Here is a 22,100-nt window from a genome sequence, read left to right on the forward strand (position 1 = left end):
GTTTCTTGCCCTTTAGTACAAGGTGACACAAATCTAGTTTGGTTTTGCACAGCCTTAGCAGCTGAGTTTTGAATGGTGACTGTGGGAGATGGGACAATGTGCAACAGTCAAATCTAAAATAGATTATCAAGGCCAAATTCAGCCCTACCATAAATGTCTGTGCTCTTTTGGAAGAACGGAAATGGTGTTCTTCCTTATAAGCAAGCTGAACTGGTGCAGAGCTTATGAGAACAATTAGCCCATGGAGCAAGGGCTGGGTTTTCCCCCTGTCCCCCTTATCAAAAGTTAAAAGAGTGGAAGTTCTGAAGAGGCAATTCAAGTGTCCAGCCCTCATTCTGCATGTATGCATGCATTCCATCAGAAACTGAGTGTCCCAGCTGGTGAGCAAGAGACAGTGTCTGCTCCAAACCCAGGAGCACGTCTGGGTCTGGAGTCAACTTGCATTCTCTCTGTGTTCATCTTTTCAGACAAGCCACAGCCACCTGCAGGACCCATCAAAATTGTAGAAAGCTCTGCAAACATAACCACCATTCAGTGGAAGCCTCCGAAGGATGATGGGGGCAAACCAGTGCAACGCTACATTGTTGAGAGACAGCAGGTAGGCAAGAATGACTGGGTGACTTTGGGAGAAACCCCCAGGACCTGTACTACCTTCACTACTAACAAAGTGGAACAAGACACGAGCTACTACTTCAGGGTGAGAGCTGTGAATGCCGAGGGAACTAGTGATGCACTGGAATCAGATGAAGTGAAGGCTGTCGGTAAAGGTAAGGAAGAACTTTTCATAACTGTGTTCGACAACCATCTGGGAAATTCATTATCAAAGCTGACATCAAAGAAAACTCACTGCGTTTTGGATGTTGCTACAGATCTAAACTTGAATCATGGCTGTGAAGTCTTCACATGAATCTGTGGAGATTGCACATCAAGACTAGAAGTTTATTGCAGGCTTTGGTGATGCTGAGTGAGATGGCATTACGTTCTCAGTCATGCTCCACTCTGAATTGGAAAGCAAGTTTCATGGGGAGAAATGCAATATGCATCAAGATCAGAGAAAATTTTTCCCAGTGTGGCTACAAAGGGAACATGTGAGGCCTTTTATTAACTCCATAGGCAAAGGAGCGTCTCAGTATTTGCAGCATTTTTCAGCATGACCACCTCATTCCCCTGATTTCCAAACAGATAATTCTATTCTTTGTCCTTCAATGAGTTTAAATACTAGAACAGTTTTGCCTTGACCATGAATGTAGTACTAACAAGAAAGCAATGCTCTATTCTGTTTCTAATTTTCTTCTTTCTACATTCTCCTTCTCATAATTATGAGAAGCCCTGTATTTTGAACACTTTAGTAGAGGGCTAAGGAAATCCATTCCATTTCCAGTTTCTGTCATTAAAAGTAAGAATAATGCTGACTTTTCCTACCATGTAAGAATGACATGCCTCACTCTGTAGGCTGACAGTGGAATTGTCAGTTGTGATGGCAGCAGGTCATTCATGAAAACAAAATTCAGGAACAGAGGTGGATGCTGGATCCTGTTTGTGTGGAGAACAGGACACACAGCTTCAGGTCTCAGTCAGGTTTTCAAAACACATTCAAATGAATACCTCAGGGAAACTGGAAGAAGAAATGACAGAGAATGCTTTCTTACCTTGCAGTTAAAATATACCTGCTAATAATGAAACACTAATCTCTTTCTAGCTTCACCTGGTGCCCCAGATCCCCCTGAGATTGTCAGTACCAGCAGAGACACCATCACAATATGCTGGAAAGCACCTCGTAAAACTGGCAGTTCCCGAATTGTGGGATATATCGTTCAAAAACGCAAGAAGGGTACCATGACCTGGCTGCCAGTCAACAATGTGCCTATAGCAGGTACGTAGCTTAAATCCTGGAACAGACTGGAAGACTTGAAAATGGCAAAAAAGTCAGCTGGGTTCAGGAGCTCCTTAGGATCTTATACCTTTTCATATTAGTGTTTTTTCCTCTTGAATTCATGAGCTGCTCACTGTCCCCATCCCAACCATATTACCCTGGTCTGAAGTTTTATCTTCTTAGCTTTCACAGCTCTAGTGTATATGTTTTCTCACAACTACATTTTTCTTACAACTAAGGTTTCACGGCTGTGCCATAGCGAAGCCAGGTCTTGGGTTCATATACAGCTGAATGCCTGGGAGGAGGATTATGATCTTTTCTAGACAGTGTGCAAGCATATGGCTGGAGAAGAGTGCAGAGAAGGTCACTGCTGCATCCTGGGATGTAGCTCCTGTATAGATAAACTGCTATCTTCAATTTCTGGAACTAAAGTCTGCACTTCACATGCAGAACTACTGTCCTTAGTCCTCACAGTAGGAACTTGGCAGACAAGAATTTATAAATGCAAGGAATATAAAGAAACCCAAGTTATGTGTATGAGCTCCAAAATGTGTTTTGACTATAGCTAGCATTATCTGTTGGGTGCAAACTAGGACTTCTTACCTGGTATAGAAGACTTTAGAATTATCCCATGAGGAAAAGCAGTATTTATCCTTTCTCTAAATTAGTAGCTCTCAAGTGCTGTTTGATTTGAAAGAGAATGCAATGAACACATCCCAGAAGTACACATGCACTTGGATAGGGAAGGGCAGGGGAATCAGTGACAGCATTTATACATGGATCTTGAGAATTACTCAGTCCACAATTCTACGTGGAGTAAAGAACAGCATTGTTGTCTCAGCATTTCCTGCTTGGGGAAGAGTTCACCTGAGCCAACATGCTCCTTTTCTTTCTGCAGACAAGAAGCTGAAAATGACCAATCTCAAGAAAGGTCTGCAGTATGAATTTCGTGTGGCAGCTGTCAATGCTGCTGGCATAGGAGATGCCAGTGAACCATCACAGCCTGTCTTTGCGCGGGATTCCACCAGTAAGTGCACTGCCCCCCATCCTTCTGGCCTGGGGATACGTAAAGCTGAAAGTAGACTGGCGATGTTAGTGGAGAGGTGATGTTTTTAAATGTTTTGTAAAAGTATGTGAAGACAAAGATCAAATAATTGGGGAATGTTTCATGGCTGAGAATCCACTATCAGCATGAGGAAGGAATGGAAAGATTTCCTGTGTGATGTCTAAGTCAAGATGTGGCAGAGTCCCTGTGTGGGAGTTACGTGGAGTGTGGAGAAGTATTCAGGATGGGTTGCACGCCATTCAGGGGTGTTGCAGATTGTACTGCATGGCTGGCAGGAGCAGGCACCTGGATCCAGCTTTGAAGAACTAGGACAAGGTGGAGGCAAGACAGCAGGCTGGATATCCAGTGCACTTCAAGAATGTTGGGGAATCTCAGGAAATGACTGAAAACAGAGGACAGAAATCCTAGAAAAATAATTTAAATAAAATTTATTTTTTCAGAATCTCCAGGTCAAGTGCAGGACCTTAAAGTGAGCAGCAGTGACAGCACTAGTGTCACCTTGACATGGAAGAGACCTGAAGCAAAAGATGGGAGTGATGTGAAAGGCTATGAGGTGGAGATGCGGTCTTCTAACAGCCTCAACTGGACCAAATGCAATAATCTTCCCATAGAGATGACCACTTACACAGTGAAAGGCCTCCAAGCCAAAGAGATATACTTCCTACGTGTGAGAGCCCTCAATGACAGTGGCCCAGGAGAAGCCGCAGAGCTTGAAGCTTGCATCGAAGCTGCTCCCCCTGTAGGTAAGTCAAAGTGGACTGCTTTCAGAATGAATGAGGTCATTCTACAGGTAACTGGATGCAGGCAAGGTCTGTAGGTCACTGTGACGATCTTCTTTCAAGTCCCAGACTGTAGCAGAAGGACAAATACTACTTCCTCTAGAGTATGGTCTTATTTGATCAACTCATCAGGAAATTCTGAGGATTTAACTGATAATAAATGTGCAATGCACAGTGTCCAGCTCATGTTAAAGACTCATTATGACAAAAGAACCCCAAAACTGTATTTTCTCCTCAGATTTACATTTCCCCGCCCCCCTGTGCAGAGCTATACCACAGTCATGATCAGCAGACAGAAACCACACATACCTTATGCCTACCCACGCTTTTTTAAGGGAAAAATAGAGTTTTCAGTCCTTTTTTATACAGTCTTGTGGAATTAGACATTTTATTTCAGTCTCTTAAATCGCAATTGTTATGTTGGGTCTTGTGAACTTTATTTTCCTTGTAAATTTTCTAGTTTGAAAGTTTTCTCCATTTTCACTTTTTCATCTTTATTTACAATATGTGTCTCTGGGTTTTTTTCCTGCTTTTTTGGGAACATTGCAGAAATACAGAATTAAGAGATAATTCTGTGAGGGATTCATCTTCCTTAACTTTGGTCCTAAGTGAAAATATCTACTTCTGGCCTATGCCTGGAGACTCCTTTTATAATGAGTCAGTAAATAGATAAGTATCAGTCCATGTGGGAAGCAGTTTTTTCAGTTTTAAACTGGAGATCCTAAATACAATTTAGCACTATTGTATTTGGCATTTTTAGAAAAAAGCTAAATACAATAGTATATTATATCGATGAAAAGAGAAAAGAAAGAAAAATATTTTAAATACTAAAAAAGATTATTTTTAATAAACTCAGGCTGGCTTCCTGGGGTTGTTCTGTACCCTGTATTGCATGTATATTTCACAAGTGTCCATTGCAATTTCCTTTTCTCCAGATGTCATTTTACACAAAAGACAGTCCATGTTATGGTGTAATATGTGTCAAAGAGCTAATTTCTTCGTGATTGAGACATCACATGTGTACAAACATTGTTGTGAATATATTTTTACATAATTTCCCCTTGTTTAGTCATAATGATAAATAAATAGTAATAAAATTTTAAAGGTGTGAACTCTGAGACTGAATCAAGGAGCTTTTTTTCCACAGTACCACTATGAGGTTATCAACAGCCTGTGAACTAGCTGTTGGAAAGGCCTGAGGCATATTGAACACATGCATACGACTTTGTCAGCCAGTGACTGTAATACAATGTGCAACTTTTTATTGTAATCACTGTCTTTTCCAGTTTCTCCCAGGTTACTAATAGATGACACAGTGAAAAGCTTCCTGGTTATAAAAGCAGGAAATACCATCCGAGTGAATATTCCGTTTGAAGTAAGTATTCAAATATGTTTGTAAGAATTCCTCATCTGTTTTTATGTTGTAGTCAATAGCAGACATGAAAACTGAGCTACTGTTTTCTTGGCATGGAATTTTGTTTACAAGACACTGGGCAAATCCTTTAACCTGCCTGTGCTGTGTATACTTTCTACATGAGAAAAACATGAACAAGAATTCAGCTGTCACTCTTGGCTTTAGTGTTTTACAATATTATGGTCATACGTTAACCTCTGACAACAATGCACAATGCTGTCCATCCAACCATATCAATATTATCATCATCTGGTACTAATCTGTTATACTTAGAGTTTAAAAATCAGTTGATTGCCCTCTGATTCCTTTGGAAGGCCTTGGGGTAGCATTTCTAGAGATATCTTGACTGTGTTTGTCTCACTAAGCAGCAGGACTTAAGCTATATGACTTGAGAAATAGGCATGCACTGACAGAAATCCTGTGTGCTTTGATGTAAGCTTGGAACAACACAGGTAAAGTCTGGGATATCAAGAAGAGGTTGATGAGGGCAAAGTGTGTGTACTTGCTGGCCTTTCTCCCAAGCACTTGGACAATAGAAATCAAAGATGGCACAATGGAAATAAAGATGTTGAGGATGTTTTTTTCTGTCCAAACCCAGCAGATCTTCTTAAAAGTAGAAAATATTAACTACTGATGTAATCTGTTATTCCTGATCTAGCACACCTTGTTTGACATAGTTAACCTGAACACCTTACTACAATAATATTCTTAAAAGACACAGAGAAAGAGAAAAGTTACAAAGAAACTTTAGAGCAGCCCTTTATCCAGGGCTCTTAGATCCATCTTGGATCCATTTATAGATATTACTTTACTGTGTCATATGTATATACATTTGGGGCAAGATAATGAAACTAAAGATGTAGAGAAGCAATCCGGAGACAAAACAAGTGGGCTATAACTCATGTTCTTTACAGGCGTCTCCAGATCCAGTGGTGACCTGGTTAAAGGATGGGCTTCCTCTTTCAAACCGGGCTAAAATAAACACCAAAGATGGTACCACCCAGCTGCTGATTGCAGCAGCTGAGTTCGCTGACAGCGGCACCTACACTGTTGAGCTCCAGAATGGGTTAGGGAAAAGAGAAACATTCAGCTTCCAAGTTCAAATTACAGGTAACTCACTCACTACCATATAAACAAACAGATTTACTGTGAATAGGCAGTAGGCAACTGAGTTTGGCATGGTGCTCTGATGCAGTTAAGCAATGCAGGCACAGGAAGGAGTACAATTTTCCGTGAGATTCAGTCTGGCCACTTTGTGGTATCACTTTGCTGTGTCTGCAGGACAGAGCAATCTACTGATTAAAATTACACCTGGCTTCCAGACTGACTCTGCTTAAAAAGGCAAGGTCACACAGATGGATAGTGCAAACCACAGCAGAGCAGTTCACGCTCTTTCTTACAGTCTAAGGTTAGTGAGTAGCAGGCTATAGGACAATTTAGTGCTACAACAACTCTATATGCTATCTGCCTAAGAGATGAAAAAGTTTAGCTGTACCAGCCCTCATCTCCTCCCTATAAGAAAGGAAGGAGGTCCAGGAATGCAGATGTAATGCAGTAGAAGTTCAGTTAATAGCAAATGAGTTTGTGTGACTGGAGAAGGAATCAAATTTTGTCCCTTCTAACGACCAGGATGTTTACTCAGCCCCCAGACATAGAATGGACTAAAAGTTTTTAGGGTTCTGTACTGTGCCACTTTCCCTACATCTTTGATATTATTTGCCTTCATCTGACAGATATCCCACAATCACCTGGACCTATTCAACTGGAAGAGAATGTGCCAAATACAGTGACAGTAACCTGGGAGCCATCACCATCTGAGAAATGGGAAAGTAATCTCTACTACACAGTCCTGAAACGTGAATCACAGAAGGGCTTGTGGCACGTGGTGGGTGACCTGATCTACACCAACAAGTTCACATTCACCAGACTGATCCCAGGCCGGGACTACTACTTTAGGGTTGTGGCAAAAAATAGCCTGGGAGCCAGTGATCCATCTGAAACTCTGCAACCTTGGAGCATTCGAAAACCAAAGGGTAAAACAGCTTTTACAAATATTTATCTGTGTGTTGTCATGTTTTGTTTCTTTTATTGTTTCTAACACACCATCCTGAAATGAGTCTCTCCTCCTGTGAACATTTAGTTGCCCAGAACAAGAATGCATATCCTAAGAAAATCCAGTTTGGCAGGGAAGTCTTGTCCCTTCTGCATGGACATTGTCCAGATACATCCTTTATATCCAGCCATTATATCATGTAATTCGCCCCAAAATTAATTCCCAGCAAAATCTAAGGCTTAAGTTTTTCAGAAACCAAAGTTTCTGACTTCATAGTTAAATTCTGGCTAATTTGAGAAGAAACACAGATTACAATCCATAGGTGAGTGGGGCCTCTGGCAGTTTGCAGTGCAGAATGAGAGCCATTTTGCACGACTAAGCATCATGATTGAAAACCAGTCCTTATTTCTATTGCTGTGAAGCAGTATCTGAGTGTGTGTTTGTATGTTGCTGGTTTTTTTACAGCTGAATTTCAAGTCAAACCACATAAATACAGGGGAGTGAATCAAAACCAGCCTCCCAGATTCCTTGTCCCATTGAAGCCTCATGTGGTGACTACTGGGAGTGAGTGCCATATGAGCTGTGCGGTTGGAGGCCATCCATCTCCAAAGATCACATGGTATAAGGACAGTAGAGACCTCTCCAATGATCCTACCTATTTTTGCACAAACGACTTTGGTGTCTGCTCCCTGGTTGTCCTGGGTGTCACAAAACATGATGAAGGAGAATATATGGTAGAAGCCACCAATGAATCAGGCCGTGCGTTCAGCAAAGCCTTCCTCACTATTAAAGGTATCAGTCTTTAATGCCTCTCTTCCCTCATCATGTGATGTCAAGATATGTCATTGCTGTCAAGATGCCTTAAAAATGGTACCCATACAGCTTTATTTACTGACAAGGGCAGTCTCCTATAAGGTAGTGTATATTTGGACTGCTTTATTGAATTTCTGATTATCTCACTAGTGATCAAGTATGAAACAGAAATGAAGGAGCACACATGAGAAAAACATTTCATTATTACATGAGCCAGAGGTTTTGGTTGGCTTTGAGCAAATATTTTAGAAAGAAATATCCTATCTTAATTTGATAATATCTAGGTTAGATTTTTCTACAGTGCAGGAGCTGCAGAATAGAAGATCCTGCAAGACGTGGAAGGTTAGGTGAAGCAGTGAAGAAAAAGCTGGTGTTAGGTGGCCAGAGGCAATGAGAAGGGAGGAAAGGGATGTGGTATAAGTTAAATAGGGTCATTATGGATCCCTATGTAAATAGAGAATCAGTGCAGTTGACTGAGGATAGATGCATGGTGTATATACTAATGGATAAATATCAGTGGCAATTTTACTCAGTTCATTAAGAAATATCCTTTACTTTCATTTAAATATTTTCTTTTTAATACAATTCAGAATTCCTTGGTGGGATTATATGACCAGAGAAATGGGTCAGTTAAATCCCTGTAATCCTTTTGCAGACATTGGTCTTTTTGGCCCTGTAAGATTTCAGGTCCCCTTCCAGTGTACCTTACAGACTACCTCCCTCATTACAATATTGAGCTGTTTCTCTCTTTCTCTTATTTTCAGACTCCACCCTGTAGCATGGCCTTCCTGAGAACATCTCTGCACTACTATGTGAATGTGAAGGTTTTTATCGAGAACTGGCTCTATATGAAGGCTATGCATTTATTTTCAGATGTGCATTATAGTCTGAGTGTTTCATTTTTCAGATCCAGTAGTTGCATTTTGAACATGATGCTGCACTGTAGTCAAAATGGGAAAAAAAGCTTTAAGAGAATCATATCTTTTTGTAATGATCATGGCTTTCCATTAGACCTTTAAAACACAGATAAGAAGCTTCAGGAACACAGAGAATGAGGAAAAAAAATTGGCTAAAATGAAACTTTCCATGGAGAACACAGGTGTAAGAGATCATTCTGCCACACCACTCACCTGCTGTCAGGCTGCAACAAGACTATTTCTTGACACCAGAGATCTATGAAGCTGGCCTTTTAGCGTGTGGTTTTCTAATCTGGAGCAATCATTTTAGATTCCATGTAATTCTCAGCGGGTTTCATAATCCTGGTAGAAGCAGTTCTGCATGTATTCCACTGCTAAGTATATTATTTCCCTTAACCTCTAAGTTGAAGAGTATGTGCCTGATAGTTTCATCTGGGCAAGAGATAAATTCTCAGAGTAAGCTAACATGGAGTAGTGCTACTCACAGTGAAAATGCATTGATGGGAATGGATGGAAATCTAGAACCAGTTGTATTAGTCTGAACAGATTAATGGTGTACTTAAAAACCTACTATAGCAAGTGCTGTAAAAAAGGATGTATCAGTCCTCAACTGCCACGTTAGTATCACCACTGGAACATAACTGCCCCTGCCTCATGACATTGCTAGAATGTTTTTGCCTAATGCAAAAAGAGGTTAAAAATCTTTCATGTTTGACCAGAAATATGAGGTACCACCAGAGATCCTCTGCCATGGCTGGGGGATTCCATTACTGAGCAGAGAACGAGACTGGAAAGCAAAAATATTACGATGACTGTATGAATGTTTAGCACTGTAGCCTTACCACCAAAGGTACTTTGATGACGGCATCTAGAAGACAGGAGAGTCTAGATCAAAGACTCAAAGCCACTGGATCCTCAGACAGCCAGTCAAACATTTATGTGGGGCTGAAATGTTCTTTTTGGTTATATTTTGTACAATGTTGTACAGACATAGCAACAGTAGATTATGAAATTAAACCATAATTCAGTAAAATCTACTGTGAGTAAGTGTTTATTTTGGAGAAGGAAGACCAGCCAGTTCCTGAATGCCAGTCCATGTCTGTTGCAGTTTTCACATGTAATGACTATGTAAGTTCACTCCTTACCCTGTATTGCATATGTAGGTTGCTGTTTAGTTGTGGAAGAACAGAACAACAACAGATACAAGGCTTTTATAAGTTTATTTCTCACTAAGCATGCTGATGGAGTGGCTGAGCACTGCAGTCTCTAATCATGCAAATTAGGTTAAAAAAATATAATAATGTGCATGGCAGCATAAGCCAGCCACTTACTGGTCAGGATGTACCTATGGCAAGTGATCTCACACCTCCTTCCTTGAAGGTATCGGTACAGGCTGCTACTGGGAACATTTATGTTGCATGCTAATCTTAAGCAAGGATCGCTTTATTTATACCACGATAACCATCACTGTATTGTGACCCCTGTCTCAGGCCCTTCTTGATCCACCAGATGCAGCCTGGGTACATTCCACCTGTTATGTGCAAGAGAAATACAGGGCTACTCCCCTCTAAGTGTTGTCTTCCATCAGGGGCACAGCTGTCTATTATTTGCTTTCCCCACACATGTAGGCACCTCTGGTTAGTGCTCCCAGCCTATTGGCTGCCAAAACACCTCAAATCTTGTTACAGAAACCCTTTCCTAGGAGAGCTGGACTGCCAGCATGGACCAGCCGGGCTCCAGCCTTGTAGCATGTGCTGTCCTAAAAAAAATGGGTAGGGCAGTGCTGGTGCCTGGCCTGTGCTCTTTGCCATGCTGAGGCCACTTGTCCCTGATATGCTGACTTCTTGAGCAGTTTTGGTAGCCAGGTCAGTCATGTCCCTTGATGTGCTACTTGTCCATCCTTTGAAAGAGCATGGAGACTGGGCATAGACAGTAAGTGCCCACTGAGCCATCTGCCATGGTTCAGTGGGCGAAATGGGTGTATGTGCTGAGCCAGAAGCATGGGATCATGGTCAAGAAAGCAAATGCCTGTTGCTACTGCTGAAGGACTCCTTCATGCTCAACTGGGAACTGCAGTGCTCCACCTGGAGGAGACTCCATTGGGATTTAGATGTTTCTTTTGAGGTGGCCTGTTGCTCCATGCAAAGGGGGAAAATTAATTCCTGCAAGGAGCAGGACATGCTCCTCCCTTCCCTTGGAGGAGGACCATCTCAGCTTTTGCTTCCCTATTGGCAGTCACCTGACAGTCTTCCCTGTAATCTGCATGTTTATGGATCCCAGCAGCCTTGAATTAGCTTCATACCTGGAGATGCATGTGCTGCTGTTTGTACTCTGTGCTAAGAGGAGAGAGATGCTTTCTTGCAAGGCTGAGTGACAAACACCAAGTTTTCACTAGCTTCAGATTGACTTACACTGGTGAGATACTGTAGGAGTGTGTGGTAACTTCTGTTTAGCAAATGTGCAACAGTAGGGTTACATTTGCTATTTTCTCCTTGACTGATAAGCATAAGGGCCAAGGCAGTTGGAAGGGCTGAAACATTTGAGATTGAAGCCTGAGTGATGTCTGGAAGGATCTGGCACAACAGGAATGGGGGATTCTTGCAAGCCTTGCTGAGAATTGCAGACTTATCCCTGTGCACTGATGTCAGCATTAATTCAAGCTAGTCCACTGCTGCTGTTCTCTTGAATATTTGATATTCCAGCCCCATATGCTTAAAGTGGTGCTACTTAACAACTGGGGAGCGGGGCTGAGCCAGACATGTCATGCAGGGCAGCAAGACAGAGAGCCTGACTGGCAGCGTCAGTAATTCAACAAGGAAGAGGTGGTGTGCACAGGTAAGACCAGTGCACTAGAAATGGCCAGTCAGCATGAGGGGCAGGTGGGTGAGTGTTTCAGAGTCAGCAGTGCTGCTTGTTTATCCTGCCCACTTTGATTACAGCAAAGTGGTGATCCCCCGCCCAGGAATCACCCTCCAAAGTAGAAGAGCAGATGTTGCTGGATGTGGAGGCCAAAGGGAGAGAGTATGGCCTGGAGGGAGCTGCAGCAGGGGCAGGAGAGAGCTGCCAGTCAAACTTTCCTGGTCTGAAAGTGAGCAGCCTGCCCAGAGTCACAAATAGGAAAGCAGGCTACAAAAGCCTTGGGATCTTCAAAGATGTCCTGAGCTCAATTTCCCTCATTTTTTTGCAGTGGAAATCTTCTCATCCAGGTGGTCCCAAACCAGCTCTCTGGATGCTGGCACTGGCAGCAATCACCCAGTTGCTGGCACAGCCAAGAAGGGGAATCCAGCTGCTCAGGCAGCGCTGATAAACCCCTCTTGCATCCCTGGTGCTGCTCATTTGCTGCTGGCTTGGCAAGCGGATCTCATGCCATGCTCCCTGTGGGCAGGCCAACCACTCCCAGCACCCTGGGGGTGGCTGAACTCATACTCCAGCTTGGCCAGCTTTTAAAGAAATTATTGCCTATAACCTGCTCAGCACCTCTTTTTCATGGTTTGCTATCACTCTCTGCAGTCGCTATTTGATGGTTTTGAAAGATGGTAACTGGGGAGCTGGGGTAAGTCTGATGGCTCTTCCTTCCAGCAGCTGCTTGTAACAATCAAAGGATATCGTCCGGGCACCCGAGCCTATGGCTTCTTGTCACCAACGGCGCAGTAGGCTGCTGGTGTGTGGCACTGCTGCAGCCTGCCTCTACAGCGCTCGGCTTCTGCTGCCACTTGCCTTGCAGTCCCTCGGAGCCACTCCCCCCAGATTCCCATCCAATGAGGGAGCAGCAATACCAGATTTGTGGAGTTTGTCTCTAAAATCAGGTTATGAGCACCGAGGAGAGCAATGCTCCTGAGCTGGGAGGGACAGATGAACTCTTCTGCTAACTCCCACCCCAGGTGGAAGACGCAGGGCATGTTGGTGAATATGCTAAGCCATGCCTCTGCCAGTGCTTGGATTTTTTCCCCCTCTCTTCACAGGAAGGGCTGGGCCTGGCTAATTTTGATATATATATCACTGCTGAGGGTGAGCAGCTCTGGCAGCTTGGGATAAACAAACTGGAGGGCAGGTTTCAACAGCATAAGAGCAAAATCCCCTCTTAGCCCCTGAGTATGCAATGATGGATCCTGTTAGGGCAGAAAGCAGGTCCTCACACAGGAACCTTCCTTGGCAGTAGGTGTGTTTGGTGTATTCACCTGATTTGCAGCAAAAAAAGTTTCTTTTGTTAGGACTCCAACTTCTGTGATCTTTGGTTACTTGGAGAACAAGATCAGGTCTGCTTATAAATCAGCAGTGCTATTCCATGCTATTTTCTGAGCACTGATGTCAGCCCTAGGGACTCTCTGGACCTTCTTTCCTTCCTCGTTGATTTTCCCTTCTTAGGCCCTACTTAGCAAAGGCTTTTCTCCATCCATCGCAGTCAGTGACCAAGGCTCTAAGGGGCAGAAGGACCCTGTGTCTTCTTCTGCATGTTCCCAGTCTGCTGTGCGCTGTGGATGTCCGTGTCCATATGTTTGCCCTGTATCGTTGTATGTCCTAGCTCCCCTCTTTCCAGGTTAGTGCTGGTCAGGGCTACAGGCCTCACCTTTCTGGTTAAAGCTCTCTAGAAGAAGATGCTGCTGGAGTCCTGCCTCTGTGTGCACCCAAGAGTTTAAAGGCTGTTTGGATGATGGTCTTGTTTGGCTGGTAGGCAGGAAGTTGAGTGGGGACTTATGCTGCTGTCCTTGGGAAGCCTTTCAACACGAAGAACATCAATGCATCTGGCAGAGCATCATCCTTCCACACAGAGGGGTCTGGCTGTGTTGGTGTAAGTCCGTGAGCACCCCATGAGGTTGAATTCAGGGTCCTTTCCTCTTTGGGAAGGATAACTTTTCTAGCTACAGGGGTTCACAGCCCATCCTCCTGGCAGGGCAAGATGGTGGTGAATTGACCCTGGGAAGTGCTTGGAGCAATGACTGCCAGCTTTTGCACCCATCTCCTGCATCTGGCTGCTGCAGGAGGAGACCTGGCTGCCTCTGGAGATGGCAGTGCTCAGCAAGGAGACGCAGCCTCTGTAACAGCCTCTGTCCATGCTCCTCCCTGGCTGCACAGCTGGTCCCATCCCTTCATCTCCAGAGAGTGGTGCTATAGGACTGCAGAGCCCTCCAGATCTCCGCAGGGACAATGCGGAGAGGGGTTTCCAGCCTAGGAGGCTCTGCAATTCCAGCTCCTTCAGAGGCTTCAGAGCCCCAACATCCTCCATGAGACGTCATTCAAGAGCTGCCATTGGTGTGTCTTACCTCTAGCTATAGGGCTGCACAATTTCTTCCTGGATGATGAGATTACAGCAGGAGTAGCAGCCCTGGCAGTCTCTCCCCCAGATCTTTGAGGATGATGATCTTCTGTAGGCTTGTGTAGCTTAGCTCCAAACATCATCATCTCTGCTTCCAAAGCCTGTCTCTCCCTTCACTCCTGAGTGGAGTCAGTGCAGCTGGTCTGGAGATGCAGACCAGGAGGTGGCTGCTGCTGGAGCTCCCAGAGGGAGGTGAGAAAAGGCACATACACCCCACAAAGAGGGGTCTGCAGGCTGCACTGAGGCAGGAATTCAGTCTGTATGGGAGGGCACAGCCGTGATACCCTGTTGTATGTCCTGCTGCGTTCCCTCTGGGCCATGTTCAGCTCTGGTTGTATGGCTGGAGATGGAGAGATCTGGGAGCAGAGCATGAATGCATGCAAGCTGCTCTGGTTTGCATGAACCAGGCCCTGTGGTCACCAGCCCAGGGCAGGTTATGCGGTGGGGCAGGATGGGAGCTGTGGTTTCACCTAGGTCCGGCTCGGTGTCCTGCTCGAGGTGGAAGAACTAGAAGTTGAACTGTTCCGGTCTGCTTTCAGTCTCCCATGGCTCCCTTCCTTTTCACAATATCTCAGGTAAGACTTTTTTTTCTTTTGTACTGTCTCCTGTTCCCCATGGAAGCCAGGCAGCAAGTGTGCTATGAATTGGGAAGCAGAGAGGAGTGTGAAAGGACTGATGTTAGCCATCCCCAGTCTGCCTATCCTAGTCTGTGCATTTGCACAGGAAGTCTTGGGAGAGCAGCTAGCCCATGTGAGAGGGATGAATTTGATGCTGATCATAGCACTGCCCATTTTTTAAGGAGGTAGTCCCAACTCCAGAGCATTCTGTGACACCTACATCAGGACAGTCTGGCCAGGGAAAGATTCTTTGTGCTGGAGGACGCTGGTTTGGGTAGTGGCCCTCCTGGAGAGGGTGAATGGGAATCCAATGGGATATTGGATTGCTCCATGGCTTGCTGGAGGCAGGGTTATGTAGGACCTAATCTGCAGGGTCATCTTTGCTTGATTTGTTCAAGGGAAGTAAAAGGAACCAGATCTCTTCTTCCATCACGTGTGTCTGGGGAAGCACAGACACAGGGCTAGATGGAAGACAAGATGGACCCACTTTCTGACTCTGTTGGTCCTGGATCTGCACTGGTTGCAACTTCCCTCCCTGGAGTACTGGGATAATCTATGTGCAGGGATAATGCTCCCAAGGGTGTGGCGGGAAACTCTGCTTCTGCCAGGTTCCAAGTCCTTACCCTTTGTCCTTGCAGGTTTGGGATGCTGTGGGTGGGTCGGTGCCATGACCATGTCTCTCTGCCTCTGGAGGTCTCTTGTGTGCCCTGTCAGTGCCATTTAAGCTGTAATCTCTTTTCTGCATTGGCACAGGCTGTCTGTTCGTGACTTTAGAGGGGTGCAGGCACTGAAAGCTAATATTGTCTGGGTTAGTCACCCTCAAATGCTCTGGGATGCCTGGCTGAAACTCTGCTGCAATTGGCAATGCAAAGAAGTAAAACTGGACAAGTCTGGATTATTTCTAAACCCTCTGCAGCATGTCTCAGCAGTGATTCAGCATCTGATGGGAGTCCAGCAGCTGCCCATCTCAGCTGAACCTCTCGTGTGATTTAGGCAGTTGGTGCAAAGCTGCAGCTCACAGGGCACTTCCCTGCCATGCTTACAGTGATGGTCATCCAAAGCAGATTTCCTACAGGGTAGCATGTCAAGATGTACAAGCTTCTCAAGCTCTGTCTCAACATAAATGGACCTGTTAGTAATGCTGGCAGTGCAAAGCTGGATGGAGGTGTTGACCAGACCATAATTTCCTGCCTAATCTTACTTCTGGGCCTGGTAACATGAAAGACAAAACAAAAACACTGCAGCAAGGATGATGTTAGCCGTTCACTGCTAAAGTCAGGTGAGGTGAATACAGTGTGGACTGGATCTCCGTCTGTGTTACCACTGAACGTGGTCTATGGGCCATAGGCGTGTGATTAAACTAAGCGCTGCGGTATCTGATGGGGCTCACTGTTGTTCAAGGAGTCTTATTTTAAGCCAGGATGCAGCAGGCATCACCAGTTCAGTAAAAGGTGATGCTGTGTGCACTCGGTTATTCTGACAGCAGCCTCAGGAGGCACCTTGATTCATAGAAAAGATCCCGTTAAGCCACAAGGAGCTGGGGTGTTTGCACAAAGATAAGGAAATCATTGGAACATCCTTGCAGCTCACCTGCTATTCTTGTTGTAAAAAGGGACTTTTGAGGCCTTCAGCTTCACTCTTTTCTGTCTTCCCAGCCCTGGCACCGCCAGAAGGACTGGTTGTCTGCCCCATGGGCTGTGGTTCTCCAAGGGGTCAGAGCTATCTGAAAGCTCAACCAAAAAAGGATCATGCTGAAATGAAACTTGAGTAACATCACCAGAGTAGCAAACTATAATGTGCTTGTACTGGCTGACGCTTGTTTCTCTTAGCCTCCCCGGTGACACCAGCTCCTCCTCACCCTCAGCAGGCGCAACCTTCTCCAGCAGATGCAGATTTGCATGACAGACCCAGAGGCACTGACCTATGAAGTTCTGTTATCCCGCAAATGACATTTCCTCTTATTTGCTCGCTCCTGTGCAAGTGAAGCCGCTCTCTGACCTGGTCCGAACCTCTGGTCTGGGCAATGCCATTCCCTCTAAGGTGGCCTTGGAGCAGCTGGAGTTTCCAGAGGTGCTGGCTTGTGCAGCTCTTTTTGCCCACAGCTCTGCCTTTCTCCCCCACCTTGTCCATGTACAGCTGCCTGCCCTTTGTGCGATCCCTTTGGTTGGATGGTGGCTGCCTCCCACCTTGCCTGCTGCTGCTTTTGCTGCTGTAACTGCTTAGCACTGTGCAGGCAAAACCAGATTTCTCTGCCCTCTTTCCCCTCCTCTCCCTCACCCACCATACCCCAGCTCCTTTGCTGGCAGCAGCAGCCACCCCAGCTTTCCACATCTCTGATGTAAGGCTGGCAGCGGGCTGAGGTTGTTTTGCTTCCTCCAGCAGACTGCCGCCTGCCTTGCCTCTGCCTACACCCGGCTCTTGGCTCTTCTGCCTTGGTGTGGCACGTAGTGGCCTTTGTTCTCACCCGTTGCATGGCGAGCAGATGAAAGCCGACTGTGAAGCATAATTTATAGCTAGCTTGAAACACAGTTTTGGCAGGGCAAAGCACGCCAAAAGATGTAGCAATGCCTGAGGAGCTGTGCTCATACTGCTTATCAAATGATGCTTGAAAGGCTCGGTAATGCAAGAGGAGGGTTGAGTTGCTCAATTCTAGCAGAGGATAAACTGCCTCTATTACAGGGACACGTGTTTGGGAGCAAGGAGCTGATAGTTGGCTTTTGAAAACTTGTCCAGCAAGGCAAATCACAGCTTCAGGAGCCTAGGTCCAAAGTGCAGCAAGGCTGCAGGAGAGTGCCTGTGCACATACCTAAACAAGGCTGCACCACCTCTCCTTTCCACCCTTCTAGAAAACTGGCCCAGAAAGGAGCTCATTGTCTTTAATACAATCAAATATGTCTGAAATCTCTGGGCAGCTGGAATTCTGTGCCGGCACACCCCGCAGGGATGCATGCTAACTGCACAGTTACCTCCAGCCACCAGGAAAGCCTGGCTGTGGGTCGGACACGTGGCAGCCTTCGCTCAATCAGGCAGACAGCAATGACCAGCCGCTGCAGCAGCCCTCTTCTGCTGAGCAAGCTATGTGCTGCTGCAGGTGCAGTGCAGAGCCCTGGGCAGCATGCAAGGAGCGTGTGCCGGCGTGGACCACACACCCTGGGAGCACGGCTTGCCTCTTCCAAGCTGGTCATATGGCAGATGCCCAGAGCATCCCTGCCACTGCTTGTCTCTGCTGTGAGATGCCACTGTCCTGGCTGCTGGCCCTCTGTGGTGGAGGGAGTCTCATGGTGCTCGAGGAAGGGCAGGATTTTAATGTTGCAGGGTGGGAAGGAAGCTCAAAAAGTCTCCTGGTCCTTCCCCTGCTCCAGTGCAGGACAGTGCGAATGACCCTTGCTCAAAAGGGGTGTCTGTCTTCTCCTTAAAGACTTCCAGTGCTGTAGGCTCCATGCGTTACTGGGTACAAGGCACTTGCCCCAGATCACTAGCAGCTGCTTTTTTTCCCCTCAAGACCCCTTTTTCAGTCTGCTGGTAGGAAGAGTCCAGCAACTACCCTCCGCATCAACTGCCCCAGCAGCCAGGATAGGTGAGAGTTTGGGTGCAGCCTCCTGTCCCCTGGAGTAATGTCAGCTGTGAAACCCTGGGACAATGCTGAACTTTTAGGACACCTGTGTTTCTTGTGTGGGAAGGACCAGGTACTGAGGAAAGATGCTGTGATGCTGCAGAAGCTGTTTCAACAGCTGTGTTGGGGTTATTGAGCTTTTTGGGTTGCTGGGGGCCTTAGAGAAATCTGGACCACACATGGATCTTCTGCTGGTGTCTCATATGTGTTTGTGTCCCAACATGGAGACACAGTGACCTATCTGCCTAGGTATACGTGTGCTACCAAGGAGGGGGATCCAGGGAGCAGCTCCAGTCCTGACCCAAGTTCCTCCATCATCAGCTCGCTCTTCAGCTTTGTTTTGAGTTATTCCACCCAGCTCTCTCCAGGATAAAGCCTGGGTTTCATGCTATAAAAACCCTACCCCACCACTGCCCTCCAATTATTTCTGACATTTGAGCCAGACAGAAAAAAACCCCTCTGAGAATAATAATTACGTTGTAGGCCACCACGTGCTCCAAAGAGCATGATCTGTAGGTGCAGCCTGCTCTGAAGAGGGACGTCCCAAAGCAGGGTGGCTAGGAGCCTGTCTCTGGGGATTAGTCTCTATCCCTCTTGAATTAGCTGTGATGACACCACCAATGTTGCTAAGCAGGGAAGACCTTCAGGGCATCCATGGGGTGGGTGGGAATCCACACATACTTCTGTGTCCTAGCCATTGGGACAGGACTTTTTGTACTGCCCAAAGCCGAAAAAGTGTCCTAGTTGCAAATTTGTCCTCTTCTCCTTCCCACAGCCAGTTTAAATGCTTTGAATGCCATGTGCTGTGCCAAGGACAAGTAGTTTCCCTTCCCAAGGAGGTCCCCCTCCTTCAAAAGCTCCTGCTCTGCTGCTGCAAGGTGCTCTTTCCTCTCCCATTCAGTTACCCATAAGGGCAAAAAATTTCCAGGACATGAAACCTCAAATAGAATATGGAGTAGAGATGTCTAGAAAATTTGTGTTAAAATACATTTCTGCACAGAATGTTCTTAATTTTATTGTATTTTGTCAAATCAACTTAAATCAGAGATTAAAAATTGTTTCGGGCAGCTGCCACTTAATAACTAGTGAAACATCCTTTCTGGTTTTCTAGATCAGACATTTGTACAAAATGTCAGACTGTTTTTATTACAAGAGGAAGACGAGGCACTTTGGTCTACAGAAGCAAGGTAAGATATTTTTTTTCAGTCATTCCTAAGCAGTAGAGCAGTCCTTAACGATTTAATTTTAATGAAATTATATATGTATTTCAACCTCAGCAGTTACTGTGTCTTTAAAGAAAAGAGAAATTGCTTTCTGGTTTGACAGAAGTAGTGAACCTACTCTGCAACCACAGCATCTTCTCACTGCAAATCATTAGCCTTGAGTTTTGCAGAAATGGCAAACAAACTTGGTAGACCCAGTGTTAGCCACGGTTTAGCTGCCAGACTGCTCATTCCTACCTTTTCAAAGGGATGCTTGCAGTCCCCCAGATGTTATGAATGACTTTGTAGTTAAAAATGACTATATTTGGCCAGTTTGGTTGCACAGTGACCATCCCTAGTCTGTGCACTGAAACAAGTCCGTGAAGTTGCTGGTCAGCTTGCTTAAAACCCCATTTTTCCCTTGTCAGAGAAGACAGTGGGGCCAGAGCACACCACGTATGGGGAGGCTGAAGGAGGTGGTGCCTTCAGCCAGGAGAAGCAGAGGTTACCCAGCAGCCTTCCTCCACCACGGGAGGAAGGGCCAGGTCCTTCTCCAAGGTGCACTGAGAAAGGACAAGTGACACCATGCAGAAGCTGCAACAGGGACGATTTCAACTGTGCATAAGGAAAAAGCTTTTTCCCACGAGAGACATGCAGCCCTTGAATGGGATATTTTATTGAGGATATTCAAAACAAAACTGGGCAAGGACTGGAGCACCCTAAGCTGCCTTTGCAGTGAGCCCTACTTTGAACATGACGTTAGACTCGGGACCTTTCAAAGTCCCTTCCAACCTAAACCTTTCTATGATTTTCAGGGCAGTGACACACACACACATGCTTATTGCATCCTACAGAAGACTTGAAAAAGGGAGATGACCCTTGACAATGACATATCTCACGCGGGCTTTGGCAGCTTAGAAAATGGTACGAGGAACTGGCGCAAAAACCACAGCCTGCTTTCTCTGCACCAGGGCATGTCATGTGTAGGACATTGCTGCACAGATGACTTGGTTAGTCGTTTCCATTATAAAACAGGGGTGGGTGGGTGCTGTCCTCCAGCAGCATGGCAGGAGGTGAGGGATGCACTCTGGAGGATGAGCCTCCTGTTGTCCTCCTTGATTTTGTCATGGTCAAGACACCAGAATCCAGCTGAGGGCCAAGCACCGTTTCTGCCCCCAACTTCATTTTGGACTTGCCAGCCAGCGTTGCCAAGTCCCTCCATGGTGCCTGGGGCTGCCGGGATGCAGAGCAGGAGCCCAGCCAACTAGCCAGGAGGCGGAATAAATTGCATCCTTAAACCAAGGCTGAGGGGAGGTGCACACCTCCTCTGCCCTGAGCTCTTTGAGCTTGGGCGTCGGAGCCAGGTCAGGCTGTCCCGGTGGAGGGGTAGCTGTGCTTGCTCCCCAGTGCATGGTGCCACAGGGAGAGGGGCTGGGCAGGCAACACCATGCTTCCTGGAGCAGACCAGCTTCCCCCCTGCACATATAGATAGGACTGCAAAAATTTAGCCTGGCACTTCAGCATAATTCCAATGGAGAGGGGATTTTGCAAGGAGCCCTGGCAAAAGGGACTCGGAGGCCATGCAAGGATCAGCACTGAGTGTGCAGGTATGACCTGGATGGTTGGACATCCTCTTGGATGTCAGGGAAGCTCTTTGCCTCATCTCGAGCACTGTTACCTGAAGATGGTTCATGTGCCCAGCCATAAATCAGCTTTGAAAATCTGTTTTTCCCTGTTTAATCTGAAAGTGAACATGTGAATACTTGTCCGTCTTGAAAATCCAACTCAGGATGGACTCTTTCTGGAAAGCAGACACGAGTGAAACAGATAACCCCTGTATGACATGCAGATTAGCCTAAAATATTATCTCTACTCGCCAGTGTTAGATTTCACTATCAAAATAAACAATATCCTTCAGAAATAATGTTAGCAGCATGACTCATGTAAATCTATTGATTGTTTCATAGTAGTTTTTAACAGTGTTTCATAATTTATTTAGAAAAGAGAATGAGCTTCTAGGTATTCTGGTTCATCCTTTATGACTGGGATTATTATTATCATCAAAGTCCCTCCCCACACCTCACAGTGGATGCCAGATAAGTAAATAATGTCCTGAGAGGACTGCCTCTGCCCCATGCTGGATGTCCATGTACCCTCTTCATCCTCCCATGCCACTTTGTCTCCTTGTGCTTGACCCTGGCACCACAGGGCCTCTGGGCCCTTGGGATGGGGTGGGATGGAGGACAAGTCCCCATGGGTCAGCCCTGCTCCACGTGTCTCCCACCTGGTGAGCATCCCCAGCATGGAGCAGAGATGTGCTACCACAGTGCATGGCATCCCAGAGCCTTTCCTGATGGAAGCCTGGTGCCATTCACTTGGTCTTGGGAGTAACTTGGGAGTCTGTGTCCTCTTCTCAATCATCTTCTCTTTTCCTCCTTG

The 22,100-nt window shown here is 45.9% G+C and overlaps 1 protein-coding gene across 1 annotated transcript in view; it reads left to right on the top strand.

The window, feature by feature from the left end:
- Window positions 1-9,568, top strand: part of IGFN1 (immunoglobulin like and fibronectin type III domain containing 1) — a 29,896-nt gene extending 20,328 nt beyond the window's left edge. Inside the window, exons 15-23 of the mRNA XM_049833196.1 lie at window positions 468-767; window positions 1,700-1,873; window positions 2,772-2,900; window positions 3,380-3,682; window positions 5,005-5,093; window positions 6,047-6,242; window positions 6,866-7,165; window positions 7,651-7,977; window positions 8,763-9,568. Of these exons, the coding sequence (XP_049689153.1) occupies window positions 468-767; window positions 1,700-1,873; window positions 2,772-2,900; window positions 3,380-3,682; window positions 5,005-5,093; window positions 6,047-6,242; window positions 6,866-7,165; window positions 7,651-7,977; window positions 8,763-8,776 (1,832 nt within the window). The 3' untranslated portion in view covers window positions 8,777-9,568. The remainder of the gene's footprint in view (window positions 1-467; window positions 768-1,699; window positions 1,874-2,771; window positions 2,901-3,379; window positions 3,683-5,004; window positions 5,094-6,046; window positions 6,243-6,865; window positions 7,166-7,650; window positions 7,978-8,762) is intronic.
- The last annotated feature ends 12,532 nt before the right edge of the window (window positions 9,569-22,100 follow it).

The sequence above is a fragment of the Accipiter gentilis genome, chromosome 29 (assembly GCF_929443795.1).
Source record: "Accipiter gentilis chromosome 29, bAccGen1.1, whole genome shotgun sequence".
Taxonomy (NCBI): Eukaryota; Metazoa; Chordata; class Aves; order Accipitriformes; family Accipitridae; genus Astur; species Astur gentilis.